A 15,238-nucleotide genomic window follows, 5' to 3' on the forward strand; every position below is an offset into this window, starting at 1 on the left:
CCATGCCATGTGCCCCCCTGAAATGGCGGCTGCCTGACCTGTAAGGAGGGACAAGGGGAAATGAGGTAACTGCGCTAGCATTGTGCAGCGTTGCGGTAGGCGGTCAAAGACCGCCACGCAATTTAGCATTGGTTATCATTGGGCCCTATGGGTTCCAAGAGCCAATGACGATGTATTCCAGCGATGACGGTATGCACCGCCGCGGATGTGACCGGCACATTCTATCTGCTCACTTGATAGCTGACCTTCAACAGGAGAGGACCTACGCAGCAAGTGCTGCTGTGACCTCAGTCTGGAAGCAACAATGGCTCATGTGTCTGGGGAAAGGGCCCCTGCCTTCACCACGGAGGAGTTGGACAGACTGATGGATGGGGTCCTCCCCCAGTACACGCTACCCTGCGGTCCTCCAGACAAACAGGTGAGTACACTGTGAACATGATGCATGGGCCATGAATATATAGAGTGGTGTGGATAGAAGATACATGTGGGGGGGGGCTGAGGCCTGCATGTGAGGATGGTGAGTGTATGTGCGTCAGGGCATGGGTGGGAACTGGTGGGCAATGAGTAAGAAGGTCCGGACGGGAGAGTCATTTCCTTTCATCCTGTACCTTTCCTCTAGGTCAGCGCTCACCAGAAGAAGGGTATTTGGCGTGCCATCGCCAAGGAAGTGCGGACCCTGGGGGTCTATCATAAACGGAGCACCCACTGCCACAAGAGATGGGAGGACCTGCGCCGCTGGAGCAAGAAGATGGCCTCCCAACGTGGAAGAGGTGCCTGTCGCACCATGACCCCCCTGATGTTCCGGATCCTGGCGGTGGCATATCAGGAGTTGGATGGGCGCTTAAGGGCTTCACAGCAACCACAAGGGGGTGAGTACAGTCTCATTCAGATGGCTCTGCGCGATCTACGAGGTGTCTGGGTGGGGGATGTGGGCTGTGGGTTCCCCTAGGCCAGGGCAAACTTGGTAGGATAGGTCCCTTGTTAGACAGGCTCTGAGGCACTCCAACCCCAATAGTGTTAGTGGGCATCTACAACTAGTCAGGCTCCTGTGGGTTTGAGGTGTGCAGCAAATGGTGTTAGGCATAGTCCCCCATGGGCAGGTGATTTTCCTACTAACTGCTAGTGCATGGCCCAGTGCATAGGGCTCCCTGTGTGTTGTGTCCGCCAACCGTAATGGTGTTGATGGCATTGACCATGTGTCTCCTCTGTCTTGCCCCCCCTTCTTGTTTTGTCACCCTGTCCTTTTGTGCATTAGCATCATCTGGCGGAGGAGCAGTGACACCGGAGATGGAGGGAGCTGCATCCCACATAGCCCAGGAGGGTGAATCCACAGAGGGTAAAGGCACCAGTGGGACAGAGGGCGAGGGGAGCTCCACGACAGGGACAGGAGGGGATACCAGCGACAGCAACTCCTCCTCTGATGGGAGCTCTCTTGCAGTGGCAGGCACCTCTGTGCCCACCCCAACTACAGGTACAGCCGCCACCACCCCCTACCAGCACCGTCCTCCCAGCAGCCCCTCAGCGTGTTTCCCGTGCCCGCTCACCCAGGAGGGTGGACATCACCCTTCACCCCAGGCACCTCAGGCCCTGCCCCAGTCAGCCCTGCTGCCCTCAGTGAGGAGGCTATTGACATCCTGAGATCCCTCACTGTTGGGCAGTCAGCCATTCTGAATGCCATCCAGGGTGTTGAGAGGCATTTGCAGCAAACAAATGCATACGTGGAGGGTATTCATTCTGGCGTGGCGGCCCAACAGAGAGCATTTCAGGCTCTGGCCTCTGCACTGATGGCAGCCATTGTCCCTGCGTCCAGCCTCCCCCCTCCAACTTCCACTACCCAGACGCAATCCCCTCTACCTCAGCCTATCCCAAGCACACCATCAGACCAGCATGCACACACATCAACACACAAAAGTGGCTCAGGAAAACATAAGCACCACACATCCACAGGCACTCACACAAGCACCATACCCATGAAGACACACCAACATCCACTGCCTCCACTGTGTCCCCCTCCTCCACGTCCTCCACCTCCCTCCCAGTCTCGTCTCCACTCACACCTGCATGTACTACATCCTCAGCCACTACCTCCATCACTAGCACGCCCATCACTGCACACTGCTCACGTGCAATCACCACTCCCACTACCATTCACACGTCTCCTGTGTCCTCTCCCAGTGTGTCTGTGAGCCCTCCTCCCAAAGTACACAAACGCAGGCACACACCCACTCAACAGCCATCCACCTCACAACAGCCTCCAACCCATGCACCTTCACCCAAACTCAGCAGACGTACACCTCCTACAACCACTAACTCTTCCTCCTCCCCCAAACCCCCTCCATCTTCCCATCCCAGTGTATCCAAACAAATTTACCTAGCTAACCTGGAGCTCTTCCCTACACCTCCACCCCGTCCTTCTCGTAGGGCCAGGATGTCTAGATCCCAGCTCAGCACCTCAGCCACCAAACCTGCCTCCGCTGTGGTCCCTGCTACTCCAGTACTGTCAAAGGGGGCACCCGTCAGAGCTGCCAGTGTGCTACCGACATAAAAGAAGGACCACCCTATTCCACCACCTGCAAAGCTCAAAAAGGGACCGGCTTCCAGCAGGGGACAGTCACACTACCCACCCAGCAAGGCCTTGCACAAACACAGAGTTGACAGTGCCAAGGTCCCTGCAGTGGCTGTCAAGATGGGGAAGGGCCACAAGCCAAAGGGCACATCACCTCTGGGCACAATTTCACCTGGGAAGGGGCTGGTGACCACCAAATCATCAGGGATGGCAGCCACATGCACCCCAGTCACCACCGCTGCTCCGACCGCCACCTGCACCGTCGCTGCCACAACATCAGTCTGCAGCATCCTCCCCAAGGATCAGCCATCCGACGCTGCCGGAGACGGTATGGTGTCTCCATCCACCCCAACAGTCACTTGCACCACGGCCAGCACTGGCATCATCTCCGCCGCAGCTACCGCCGCCTGCACCATCATCAGCAAAGCCACGTGCACAGCCGATGCCACTCTGTCAGATGTCAGCCTCATCCCCAGTGTGCAGCCATCAGAGTCTGCAGGTGACGTCCTGCACCCTGGACACGCCACTTGAGACACCACCTCCAGCACTGACACAAACCAGCAATTGGCAGCCTAAGTCGCCGCATGATGGAGTGTAGGTCTGCCTCCATGGAATATCATGCTACCTGTTCCGGGTACATCGTGTGGCTATGACACCCAGGTGAGACGAAGTCAACATGCCATACCCCAGGTGCAGCATCACTGGGCACAAAGCCCCCTCCAGAACCAGTGGAGAAAAGCATCCACTAACACAGTCCTTGGCACGATGAAGCACTCTGGGCACAAAGCCCCCTCCAGAACCAGTGGAGAAAAACATCCACTAACACAGTCCTGGGCAGGATGAAGCACTCTGGGCACAAAGCCCCCTCCAGAACCAGTGACGAAATGCATCCATTAACACAGTCCTTGGCAGGATGAAGTACTATGGGCCCAAAGCCCCCTCCGGAACCAGTGGAGAAATGCATCCACTAACACAGTCCTTGGCAGGATGAAGCACTCTGGGCACAAAGCCCCCTCCAGAACCAGTGGGGAAAAACATCCACTAACACAGTCCTTGGCAGGATGAAGCACTCTGGAGAAAAACATCCACTAACACAGTCCTTGGGAGGATGAAACACTCTGGGCACAAAGCCCCCTCCAGAACCAGTGGAACATGTCACTGACTTGAGAGACTGTGGCTTTGCACTCCCCAGGACCAAGCAGTGGGCAAACCACCCACTTGAGAGACTGTGCCTTTGCACTCCCCAGGACCAAGCAGTGGGCAAACCACCCACTTGAGAGACTTGAGTGACTGTGGCTTTGCACTCCCCAGGACCAAGCAGTGGGCAAACCACCCTCTTGAGAGACTGTGGCTTTGCACTCCCCAGGACCAAGCAGTGGGTAAACCACCCACTTGAGAGACTGTGGCTTTGCACTCCCCAGGAGCAGGAAGTGGGCATGGAGCCCCCTCGAGGAGCAGTGGCATCGTACCTTCATTCAGCTGAGGTGCCCCCCTCCCCTTCCCCTTGAGGTGCCTGTTTTTTTATCGACCTGATGCTCCTGCAGTGTTCTCTTCATTTTGAGGCAGGTGTCGTGTGGGCTTCGCCCATGCTTTTTGGGACCACTGGTCCACGGACATTTGATGGGACAGTGTACGGACTTGTTTACTTGCTGTAATTATTTGTGTATACTGATTATTTGCTGTTCTCTTGGGCTATCTGATTGTTCGAATAGTACACTAGTTAAACTCATTCCGTTTGGTCCTTGCGTTCTTCCAGGGGGTGACGGGGTGTATCAGTGATGTTATTGGATATGTGTGTGTGTGTGTGTGTGTGTGTTGGGGGTGGGGGTGTTGCGTTTTTCGTGTGTGTGTGGGACTTTCTTTTCCCTCCTCCCCTCCCCTGTGTGCTAGGTGCAGTACTCACTGTGGTCGTCCCCACTGCCGCCTTCTTTCCACTTCGTGGTGTATTAAGAGATACAGCAACATGGACAGGACCTGAAGTTTGGGCTCTATGGCGTACTGGTTCTTCGTTGAGTGTCGTGAGGTGAGTGGTTTCCCTTCCAAAGACTGTTTCTGCTGTGCTTTTGATGGCGTTGGTACTGCCCCAGAAAAGCTGGCGGATTGGTGCCTTTTAATAGTGTGGGTGGTTCATGTGTTCTGCCTGTCGGTTGGCGGTGTCCGCCGCGGTGTTTGTTGCTACCGCTGTGGCGGTCGGAGTGTTAAAGTGGCTGTCTGTGTTGGCGGTTTCCACCATGTTCGTGATTCTATTTTTTGACCGCCGGCCTGTTAGTGGTATTACCGCCGCTTTATCACCGACCGCCAGGGTTGTAATGAGGGGCTATGTGTCCTAACAGTAAAAACTCCACATCATTTTCACTGTGGAAAGGCTAGTAGCCCCATTGGCGAGTGTGGAGTTACACTCTAACAACTCAGCAGTGCTACCTTCCAAATTATACTACTAAATATGGTACTTCAACTTATTAAACAAATCATTGTATGAAACTGACTTGTTGCTCAAGTAGAATATAATGTGACTCTTGTACAAAAGTAGCCGGTTATTGTTGCACAAAAGATGCTGTCCTCGAGGTAGCCTTCTCAGGAAGAGGAACAAAGGACCTGCCAAGGAAAGAGGTGTGACCTCCTCCAGACAGGATGGCCAGAGTAGGTGAGCGCCCAAAAGGCAAGCTTCAACAGGGAAGCCGCCTTTGAAGGGCAAATGGTAGCCACACACGGAAGGAGATGCTTCTTTGTTTTAGCACAAACAGGTAATGTGGAAAGTGTGAGGAAAATATCCAAATGACTTGACTGCAAATCGTGCTTAATTCGATTGCGTTACTATGAATTTATCATCTCAAATTATTCAACCACATAATTGATACAACCCATGACTTTCTGTTCAATCACTTATGTACTTGTTATTGATTTCTTTTTATTATCAAATAAATAACAATGCAAACCACATAACATTGACACAGCAACAAACACATTATAAAAAGAATTACATGTACATGAATAACCAATGACAAAGCAACACCTAATGCTTTTGTTATTTGTACATTCTTACGTATACAACCATTCCTTGTCTTTCCAAAAATTAATTCTTTTAAGAAAAGGTGGTACATTAAATATATTTCGAGTCTATGATCCATCTGGACGTAGCAAAAAAGGGATGGTAAGTCAAACCAATAGCAAAGTCTATTAATTGTTCAGACCTTCACCTCATGAAATCTGCATCATCGTTCATCTTGCAGTAACGCCTCTGTTACAAAAGATAGGTTGACACATTTTGACCTTAAGAGTTTGAGGCCTCTTCAGGACCAACAGAAGACAAGAAATCAAATTCCTGTCTTTTGAAGGGCAACTTAGGGCGATAAAAGCAAAAAGGAAAGACGATAGACAGAGTACAGAACAAATCAAACATTAACCCCCAGTCACAGATCTGGGTTTAATCTATCGTTTTTTTTGCTCACCATGCCACCCCAGTTTAGACCCAGCCATCACCTATTCTTTTTGCTTTTGTTGCCCTACGTGGGAAGGTATGCCCAGATGTGAGTCCTGTGCTCGCTATGATGAAAGGCTCCAGCTAGCCTAGCTGATGATGGGTGATACCTCAAATCCAGTCCCAGGATGCTTGTTTCCATTTCAGGGAGAACCAGAATTGCCATTTCAGGCTGGACAGTTCCCATGGGGAGCAGGGTCGAGGCAGATTTGCATATGACTGGGTCCAACCTGGAATGGCATGACGAGCAACACATGATGGATTAAACCCAGCTCTGTGACTGGGGGTGACTGTTTGATTTGTTAAGCATTTTCTCCATCATCAGTTCTTTTTGCTTTTGTCACCCTAAGTGGAAAGTGTATGCCCAGACGTGGGTTTCATGCTCACTGTGCTACTGGATTCAACCTAGCCTGGCTTATGAGAAGTGATACCCCAAAACCGGTCCCAGGATGCTTGTTTCGTTTCCAGGGAGGAAATGGCTTGGCAGTTCTGGCTGGTCTGTTCCCATGGAGAGCAAGGTCAAGACTGCTTTGCATATTGCTGAGTCCGAACTGGGGTGGCAGGGTGAGCAAATAAACAATGGAATAAACCCAGCTCTGTGACTGGGGGATGAATCTTTGATTTGTTCTGCATTCCATCCATCATCTGTACTTTTTGTTTTTGTCGCCCTAAGTGGGAAGGCTAATCCCAGACGTGGGTCCAGTGCTCACTGTGCCAGTGAATTCAAGCTAGCTTGACTGATGAGGGGTGATATCATAAAACTGGTCCCAGGATGCTTGTTTCCAGTCCAGGGAAGCCCTGGCCTGGCAGTTTGGGCTGGACTGTTCCCATCGGGAGCAGGGTCAAGACTGATTTGCCTTTAGCCATATTGTTCACCTCCACCACAAAACTCCATGGGTCTTCCCAACTTCCGCAATGGCTTTATTCCTGCAAGTCCCAGCAGCGCTGAGATAATACAGTGCCTTTAACAAAATTGAGACTTTCCAACACTGAAAAGACACTGAACACAATGTACAACAAGAGCCTGATTTGGGCAGATGGGCACTCCGTCACAAAGGGACAGGTATCCTGTCCACCCTATTGAAAGTGCATTATATCCTGTGACAATTGTAATAAGGCGGACGTGATCTGTCACGTTTTGAAGCAATAACCTGTCCAAAAAACTCCAAGTCCTAAGTCTGCGTCAAGTTGTAGAAGGAGCGAGAACCAGCGTTATAGAAAGATTGGCTAGAAGCAGATATAGGGCCTGATTTAGAAATTGGTGGCAGGGAATACTCCTTCACAAATGTGACTCATATCCCGTCCGCCCTATTAAAAGTGCATAATATCTTGTGGTAAGTGTAAGAAGGCGGACGGGATATCTGTCACATTTTGAGGCAATAACCTGCCCGACAAACTCTAAATCAGGCCCTAAGTCTGCAACAAGTGTTGTAGAAGGAGCGTGAACCAGCATTATAGGAAGGGGCCCTAGAAGCAGATATAGTCTGAGAGTGACTGAAAGAGGGATCTGAGTTTGAGAGAGAGGGCTGATAGCAAATGAACCCTTCAGTCTTTTCTTGGAAGCCCCAAGAGTGTTTCCTAGGATGCTTTTGTCTTCATATTGTCTGATACCTGAACCCTCACCTGGATCTCCACCTCGAGGCAGGCTGCCTCCATTGGTTGTGTTTCCTGAGGCTCTGCTCCCCTCAACTAAAGGGCCAAAGTGGTAACACCCACGCAGCTAGCGCCCGTGTGAGGCAGCAGGAATAGGATGCACTGTACACCAGTACCCCGCCCAGTACAGATGGAAGCAGACCCAGAGAGGAACACGCACCTATCTGTGCGCCTCCTGTGTTTATACCTCATAAGGTTTGTACCTTATAAGCAGCTACCTGCGCACCCCCTTTGTTTATACCTCATAAGCACCTACCTGTGCACCTCCTCTGTTTATACCTCATTAGCACCTACCTGTTCACCTCCTGTGTTTATACCTCATAAGGTTTGTACCTTATAAGCAGCTACCTGCGCACCTCCTGTTTGTACCTCATAAGCACCAACCTGTGCACCTCTTCTCTTTATACCTCATAAGCACCTACCTGTGCACCTCTTCTCTTTATACCTCATAAGCACCTACCTGTGCACCTCCTCTGTACCTCATAAGCATCTACCTGTGCACCTCCTCTGTACCTTGTAAACACTTTCCTGTGCACCTCTTCTCTTTGTATTTCATAAGCACCTACCTGTGCACCTCATTGATTTCTACCTTATAAGCACCTGCCTCTGTACCTCCTCTGTGTGTACCTCATAAGTACCTATGTGTGCATCTCCACTGTCTGTACCTCATAAGTACCTATGTGTGCACCTCCACTGTTTGTACTTCATAGGCATGTTCATAAGCAGCTACCTGTGCGCCTCCTCTGTTTATACCTCATAAGCACCTACCTGTGCGCCTCCTCTGTTTATAGCTCATAAGCGCCAACCTGTGCACATCATCTCTTTGTATTTCATAAGCACCAATCTGTACACCTCCTATGTGTGTAACTCATACATGCCTACCTCTGCACCTGCTCTGTTTCTGCCTCATACATGTGCACCTACTCTGTACCTCATAAACACCTCCTGTGCACCTCCTCTGTTTTGATCTCATACACACCTACCTCTGCACCTTTTCTGTTCCTCCTAAGTACCTACCTGTGCACCTTCTCTGTATGTACCTCATAGGCACCTACCTATGTGCCTCCTCTGGTTGTACCTCGCAGGTGAGCTTCTGGAATGAAGCTTCTAATCCCGGTGCTGACAACCGTGGCCCTTTGACTATCAGGCCATTATCTGACTTCTGCTGAACGCTGCAGAGTGAGTGCACAGTCGTAGGGGCGTAGGGGAGCTGAAGGACAGGAAATGAGGTAACTTGAATATAAGAAATATTGAAAGGTAGAAATGCTGCATCACCTGTGGACAAGTCACACCTCCTCCCACTCTGCCGAATGCTCAGCCAGTCACAAACGAGCAGCTTGAGCCCTAAACGGACAACATTAAGTCAGAAAACATGTGATGGTAGAAAAGGGGAAAAAAGATTTATAGGCACACATCCATGGTGGGGATATGTGAGGTAAATTATTGGTTTGGATGGATTCTCTATAGGGACTAGACGGCTGCTATTGTTGAACATTAAATGCTATGAATCAATGTTTGTTTGCCTTATCTGTGCAAATAATGTAAATGTCGGGCATTACAACGAACCCCTCATTCTGTTTTACAAAAAGGCCCTGGAAGGAGCTGCATCTTACAGCCCTTCGTCTACTTTAGGAAGAACTAAAGACTTGCTTTTTAAGTTGTCTTTCAGGGCCAGAATCAGGCCCTATAAACTCTGCTAGTTTGAGGGAGAAGGGCAGGTGTTATGGCAATAGGAAGCCCACCCCAACTCGCAATAATGCTCCAATCATCCAGGTTAGAAAAAAACAGAAATGCTTGAACCAGGGGAGCTGTTGAAAGTGTCAAAGGTGACTTGATGAACAGTAAGGTGAAGACTGGAGTTGGCATTTGAGCTGGTCCAATGTGAACAGGGAAGCATTGCTTTAAAATGTGAATCGAGTTATTATTATTATATACTCCCTGAAGAGTAACCTTTGTTATATAGTTCCTGAAGAGTTACTGAAATAACAGCAGCCCAGCCCGATCCCTCTCTTTTTTCACAATCAGTTCTTGTTTAAATGAAATCTTGTCCCTGTGTATCTACCTAAAGCTGCACCAGTAGCACATGGGCGCTCCCCTCCTTTACTGAGTTACACTGTGACAACGGGTAAATCACCTCCAAATAAATATTCTGTATTCACATTCCATTATGTTTCCATTTGGTAATTATTATTTTTTTATATCTTTACATCCAGCAGAAAACAAGCCTTGAATGCATGAAATTATTATGAATAATGAAGATAAAACTGCAAATCTTCAAAAAACAGTCACTAGCAATGCGCTTCGGTATTCAGGAAAACATCAATGCAGTCAGCGACAAAGGAACCTGCACATAAACTGATCCTGGAAGAAGCCGTCAAGGGCAATTCTGTGGATGTAAAAGTCTGAGCTGTGCACCTCAACACCACGAGACGAAGAAATGACTGCTTGAAAATGAAGGCAGCAACAACAATAACAAGCTACCTCTTATATAAACACGTGTCCAACACCAGCTTTGATCATGGGATCAGTATGATGTGGTTATAGCAGTACTTTGTGTTCTAAAATGATAACAGACCATCATTCAGTGCTCTAGGTGTATTGTAAACCCCTTCTGACCAAACCACAGCAACCAGAGAAGAGCACAATGGAGGGGTAGAAGAGAAGAGGAGTTTTGCTGTCTATGGACTGTCCCAATTTGCACCGGCCAGAAGGAAGATGAATCGTTACCCGCAAGCGTGCATAGCCATAATCCAATCTAAGTAAGGCACAACCACCTACAACATACTTTATACATATTATGAGTGTGGCACGTATTTAATGGCTATTGAACGTTAGTTTTAATTCAGAAACCAAACGTGCAAGTGCTTTATCAGCCATATGGCTCATCAGGAAACACAGTCTTGGGATGTAGACAAATATATACCCGACCCACAGACACTAACCAAGAAAAACATATCATACTCATTTAGCGAGAGCTTTAGTTTCTCATCTCAATTAAGGCACCATCAGAAAACTCTCACAGGAAAAAAAACATTAAAGTCCAGTGAATGTGTGAAGAGTATCAGTCAATTACCAGAATTACAAAGACATCAGCAAACACACACAGGGGAAAAACCATACAAGTGCAGTGAATGCGTGAAGAGCTTTAGTCGACCATCACTCCTAAAACAGCATCAACGAACACACACCGGGGAAAAACCATTCAAGTGCAGTGAATGCGTGAAGAGCTTTAGTCGACCATCACTCCTAAAACAGCATCAACAAACACACACCGGGGAAAAACCATTCAAGTGCAGTGAATGCGTGAAGAGCTTTAGTCGACCATCACTCCTAAAACAGCATCAACGAACACACACTGGGGAAAGACCATTCAAGTGCAGTGAATGTGTAAAGAGCTTTAGTCACTTATCAAACCTACGAAAACATCAGCGAACACACACAGGGGAAAAACCATATCATTGCACTGAATGTGGAAGTAGTTATAGTGATTCTTCACAACTCAGGATTCATCAGCGAAAACACACAGGGGAAAAGCCATTCAAGTGCAGTGAATGCATGAAGAGCTTTAGTCGATTATCATTCCTACAAAGTCATCAGCGAACACACACAGGGGAAAAGCCATTCAAGTGCAGTGAATGTCTGAAGCGCTTTAGTCACTTATCAAACCTAAAAAGACATCAGCGCTCACACACAGGGGAAAAGCCATTCAAGTGCAGTGAAGGTGGCAGCACTTTTAGCTATGCTTCATCATTAGAGATTCATCAGCAAACACACACAGGGGAAAAACCATTCAAATGCAGTGAATGTGTGAAGTGCTTTAGTCAGTTATCACACCTACAGAGACATCAGCGCACAGACACTGGGGTAAAACTCCTAACATTGTTGTGAATCCGGCAGTAGTTTTAGTGACTCTTCACCATTAAAGAGTCATCAGCGAATGCACGCAGGAGAAAAAAGATTGAAGTGCAGTGAATTGTATGAAGAGCTTTAGTCACTTATCAGGCCTACAAAGACATCACTGAATACACACAGGGGAAAAATATAAAGGTGCAGTGAATGTATGAAGAGACTCATTTGATTATCAAAACTACGAAGACATCAGCAAACACACAGAGGGAAAACAATACCATTACAATCAAAGTGGAAGTAGGTTTATGAACGTGCCAACATTAAGGATTCATCAGCGAACATTCACAGGGGAACAGCCTTTCAATTACCCTGAATGTGTGAAGAGTTTTAGTTTACCAGGCATACAAATATATCAAGGAACACACACACAGCGGAAAAGCCATTCAAGTGCAGTGAATTGTATGAAGAGCTTTAGTCTGTCATCAGGCCTACAAAGACATCACCGAATACACACTGGGGAAAAACATAAAGGTGCAGTGAATGTATGAAGAGACTCATTTGATTATCAAAACTACGAAGACATCAGCAAACACACGGGGAAAAACAATACTATTACGGTCAATGTGGAAGTAGGTTTAGGAACGTGCCAACATTAAGGATTCATCAGCGAACACTCATAGGGGAACAGCCTTTCAATTGCCCTGAATGTGTGAAGAGCTTTAGTGTACCAGGCCTACAACTATATCAAGGAACACACACAGTGGAAATCCATTCAAGTGCAGTGAATGTGTGAGGAGCTTTAGTCAAATGCAATGAATGTGAAAATAGTTTTAGTGACTTTTCAACATTAAGGATTCATCAGTGGACACACACTGGGGAAAAGCCTTTTGGGTGCAGTGAATGTGTAAATAGCTTTTGTCAGTTATTAAACCTATTGGTACATCAGCAAACACACACAGAAGAAAAACAAACACATTGCAATGAATGTAAGAACTGCTTTAGATTAATTGTATATAAATGTGTTTTATGAGTTTCTTATTTACAGAGAGTCATTCAAGCAAATCGTAATTGGGTAAAGGACAGAATCAGGCATGATGGCACAGTTCTTGATAGGAATTATTGTGGAATGAAGAGGCCCAGTACAAAGAGTTTCTCATAAAACTATGAGCGCCATGAACGGGTGAAGAGTGAGCAGTGATAAAGTTATGGTTGTCTGAGGGTCTGATTGTTGTGGAAACAAAGATCACATCTAGAACTTTGTTCTTCCTATGTCTCGAGCAAACTCTGCTTTTTGTGCTTTTTTTCATAAAATGGGAGGCTGTGCCTCTGAGCCCAGTAAGAACATGCAGTGCAAAACTTCTAGCAAATGCCAACCATGTAGCTACTCCACGACCATGTAACGTCCCTGTAACCTTTGTTTTTTTCAGTCAATTCCTAAGATTTTTTTTTATTTTCTAAGTATAACATCCCTGTAACCTTTGTTTTTTCAGTGAAGAAAGTATTGTATCCTGACTTAGCTCACGTTTAGCCTTGTTCAAAAGAGACATTTTAACATTTTACACATAGTGAGTTCACTTTCATGTAGTTTAACACGCTATAAGACTATCCCACATACAAAAATATTGGCAGTATAATTATAGTGTAGATGACAAATTGTCATCTGCTCATGGACGTGTTGTCAGGGCTCTGGAGATTGGAAACTCCATTGGTAAAAATGTACATATTACTGCTAACAAATGCTGCTGCAGTTTATGTATTAATCCAGAGCGTATACCTTGCTTTTACATAATGTTTGCTGAATCATTTACGCATTGAATCAGTTGATGCATCCGCTCGTTCTTTGGGCTTTATAACTAAGTGTGACCCTTAGCTCTGCTCTGGCTTGGCTACCCCAATGAATTTTGTGACTTGCCGAGCTCTTATTTTTACTAGAATGAAACCACTGAACCAGCAGATTTTATTTGCAGAATGTGGTGAAATAGTTATATCCCACATCAAAAACATATCATTGCTAGGACGAGCAATTGCTCACCAAGCAACTCCTCTTCCACAACGGTTGTCCCTTATTCTCAAATGTTCAGAAGGATTTGTTGCATGAATGTCAGAAGTGACAGTGACATTCATGAAGCTAAAGCAAGAAGGAATGTGTGGCAGATAGAGAGAGGGAACGAGAGATAAAGGGAGTGAGACAAAGAAAGAGGGAGAAAAAAGAAAGAAAGTGAGAAATAGAAGGGGAGGAGCGGCGAGTGAAAATAGGCAGAAGAAGCAGCCAAATACTTGCAGTGTGTGACACCACTAGAGGAACGGCTTGAATACTTGTGAATTTATATATTTATTTTCAATACCCATAGACTAACGTCATGCCAATAAACAGGGCACAATTTGTGAGGAAGAAAAGGAGGGGGACACTTCTCATATGCAAATCACAATGATGTCACATGTAGTGATGTCACAAAAAGTGATGTCAGGCCCTTATAATAATTCTCACATAAAAGACTGATGGCCTATTTTAAAAACAAGAAACACACAATAATGTTAAAAGAACATTTTGGTTTTACTTTTTATACATCATGTTTTTCCCACTATCTGTAACTAAACTCGGAAATGGCTGAAATTGTAAATATTATTAAACAGATATGTGGAACTTGGAAATATTTTTAAATAACTTTCAGAAAATAAGTAAATTGTGCTGGTAATTTGTGTTTGTTTCCTGATGGTGTTCTTTACCCAGCTCCAAATCACAAAGGTGTTTCACATTTACAGTGCATCAAACAATAGAAGGGTTCATCTTGTCACGTTCTCTGTTCCTCTCTTGTGCCATGCACACAATTAAAGGGGTGGTTCTGGTGGGACGGGTAGTTACAAACACTCTGATGCCAGTATTTGCAGATGCAAGAACCTGCAGAGCCATCCACCAGGTAACACCTCTCAGTCACAGGCTGGGGCGCAAGGTGTAACTGAGTCCCTTTTCTACAAAATAGTGGGGGCCTCCAAAAGCTGCGGCCCCCCCCGATGTTTGCCATGCTGATAAAGCAATAGTGAATTTGAGTAATGAACGATGAATTAAATTGACAGAAAGAAATGAGAGAAAGAGAACAAGAGAGTGAGATGCAGAAAGTATGGTGGAAGAGAAAATGAAAAAAGAGACATGAGACAAGGAGGAAATACAAATGATTCACCTTTGGTAGATCATGCCCATCTGTTCATAGGACCCTTTTCCTGTTATTTATATATAAAATAAATTTAAAAAGATGGCAGTATCCGCCTTGCCGAGCACCACGATTCAAGGCAAATTTAGATGTACACTCCCCTGCGGGCCCATAACGGACAGCAGCTGTAAGGTCCAAATGCAAGTCTCTAAGAAAAGTAACCAGCGTTTTATCAAAACCCTCACCCATCAATATGTTTCAGAGCTTAGTCCTGTTAACCCTGCCAAAAGCTGAGCTGAAGTCCATAAACCCCAAATGAAGGGAGCCCACCTTTGCCTTGGTGTACTTGGCTACAAGGAGGTAGAGATTAAGACCTTGGCCCATGTTGCCCTTCCCAGGCTGACAGCTGTGATACACATCGAACAAAAGCTCATGTTCACTAGCCCACACAGTTACCCTACTCAACATAACTCTCCCAGTTACTCTAACTGTTGATTCTATCAATGCAATGAAATGGGCCTATAACAGCAGGGGTCATCCATG

At 46.7% G+C, this 15,238-nt stretch overlaps 1 protein-coding gene across 1 annotated transcript in view; it reads left to right on the forward strand.

Annotated features, from left to right (window-relative positions):
* The window catches only part of LOC138287289 (oocyte zinc finger protein XlCOF6-like), a 239,370-nt gene extending 225,185 nt beyond the window's left edge, over positions 1–14,185 (forward strand). Inside the window, exon 3 of the mRNA XM_069227647.1 lies at positions 9,911–14,185. Coding sequence (XP_069083748.1) covers positions 10,575–11,585 — 1,011 coding nt within the window. The 5' untranslated portion in view covers positions 9,911–10,574 and the 3' untranslated portion in view covers positions 11,586–14,185. The remainder of the gene's footprint in view (positions 1–9,910) is intronic.
* The last annotated feature ends 1,053 nt before the right edge of the window (positions 14,186–15,238 follow it).

The sequence above is a fragment of the Pleurodeles waltl genome, chromosome 4_1, assembly GCF_031143425.1.
Source record: "Pleurodeles waltl isolate 20211129_DDA chromosome 4_1, aPleWal1.hap1.20221129, whole genome shotgun sequence".
Classification (NCBI taxonomy): domain Eukaryota; kingdom Metazoa; phylum Chordata; class Amphibia; order Caudata; family Salamandridae; genus Pleurodeles; species Pleurodeles waltl.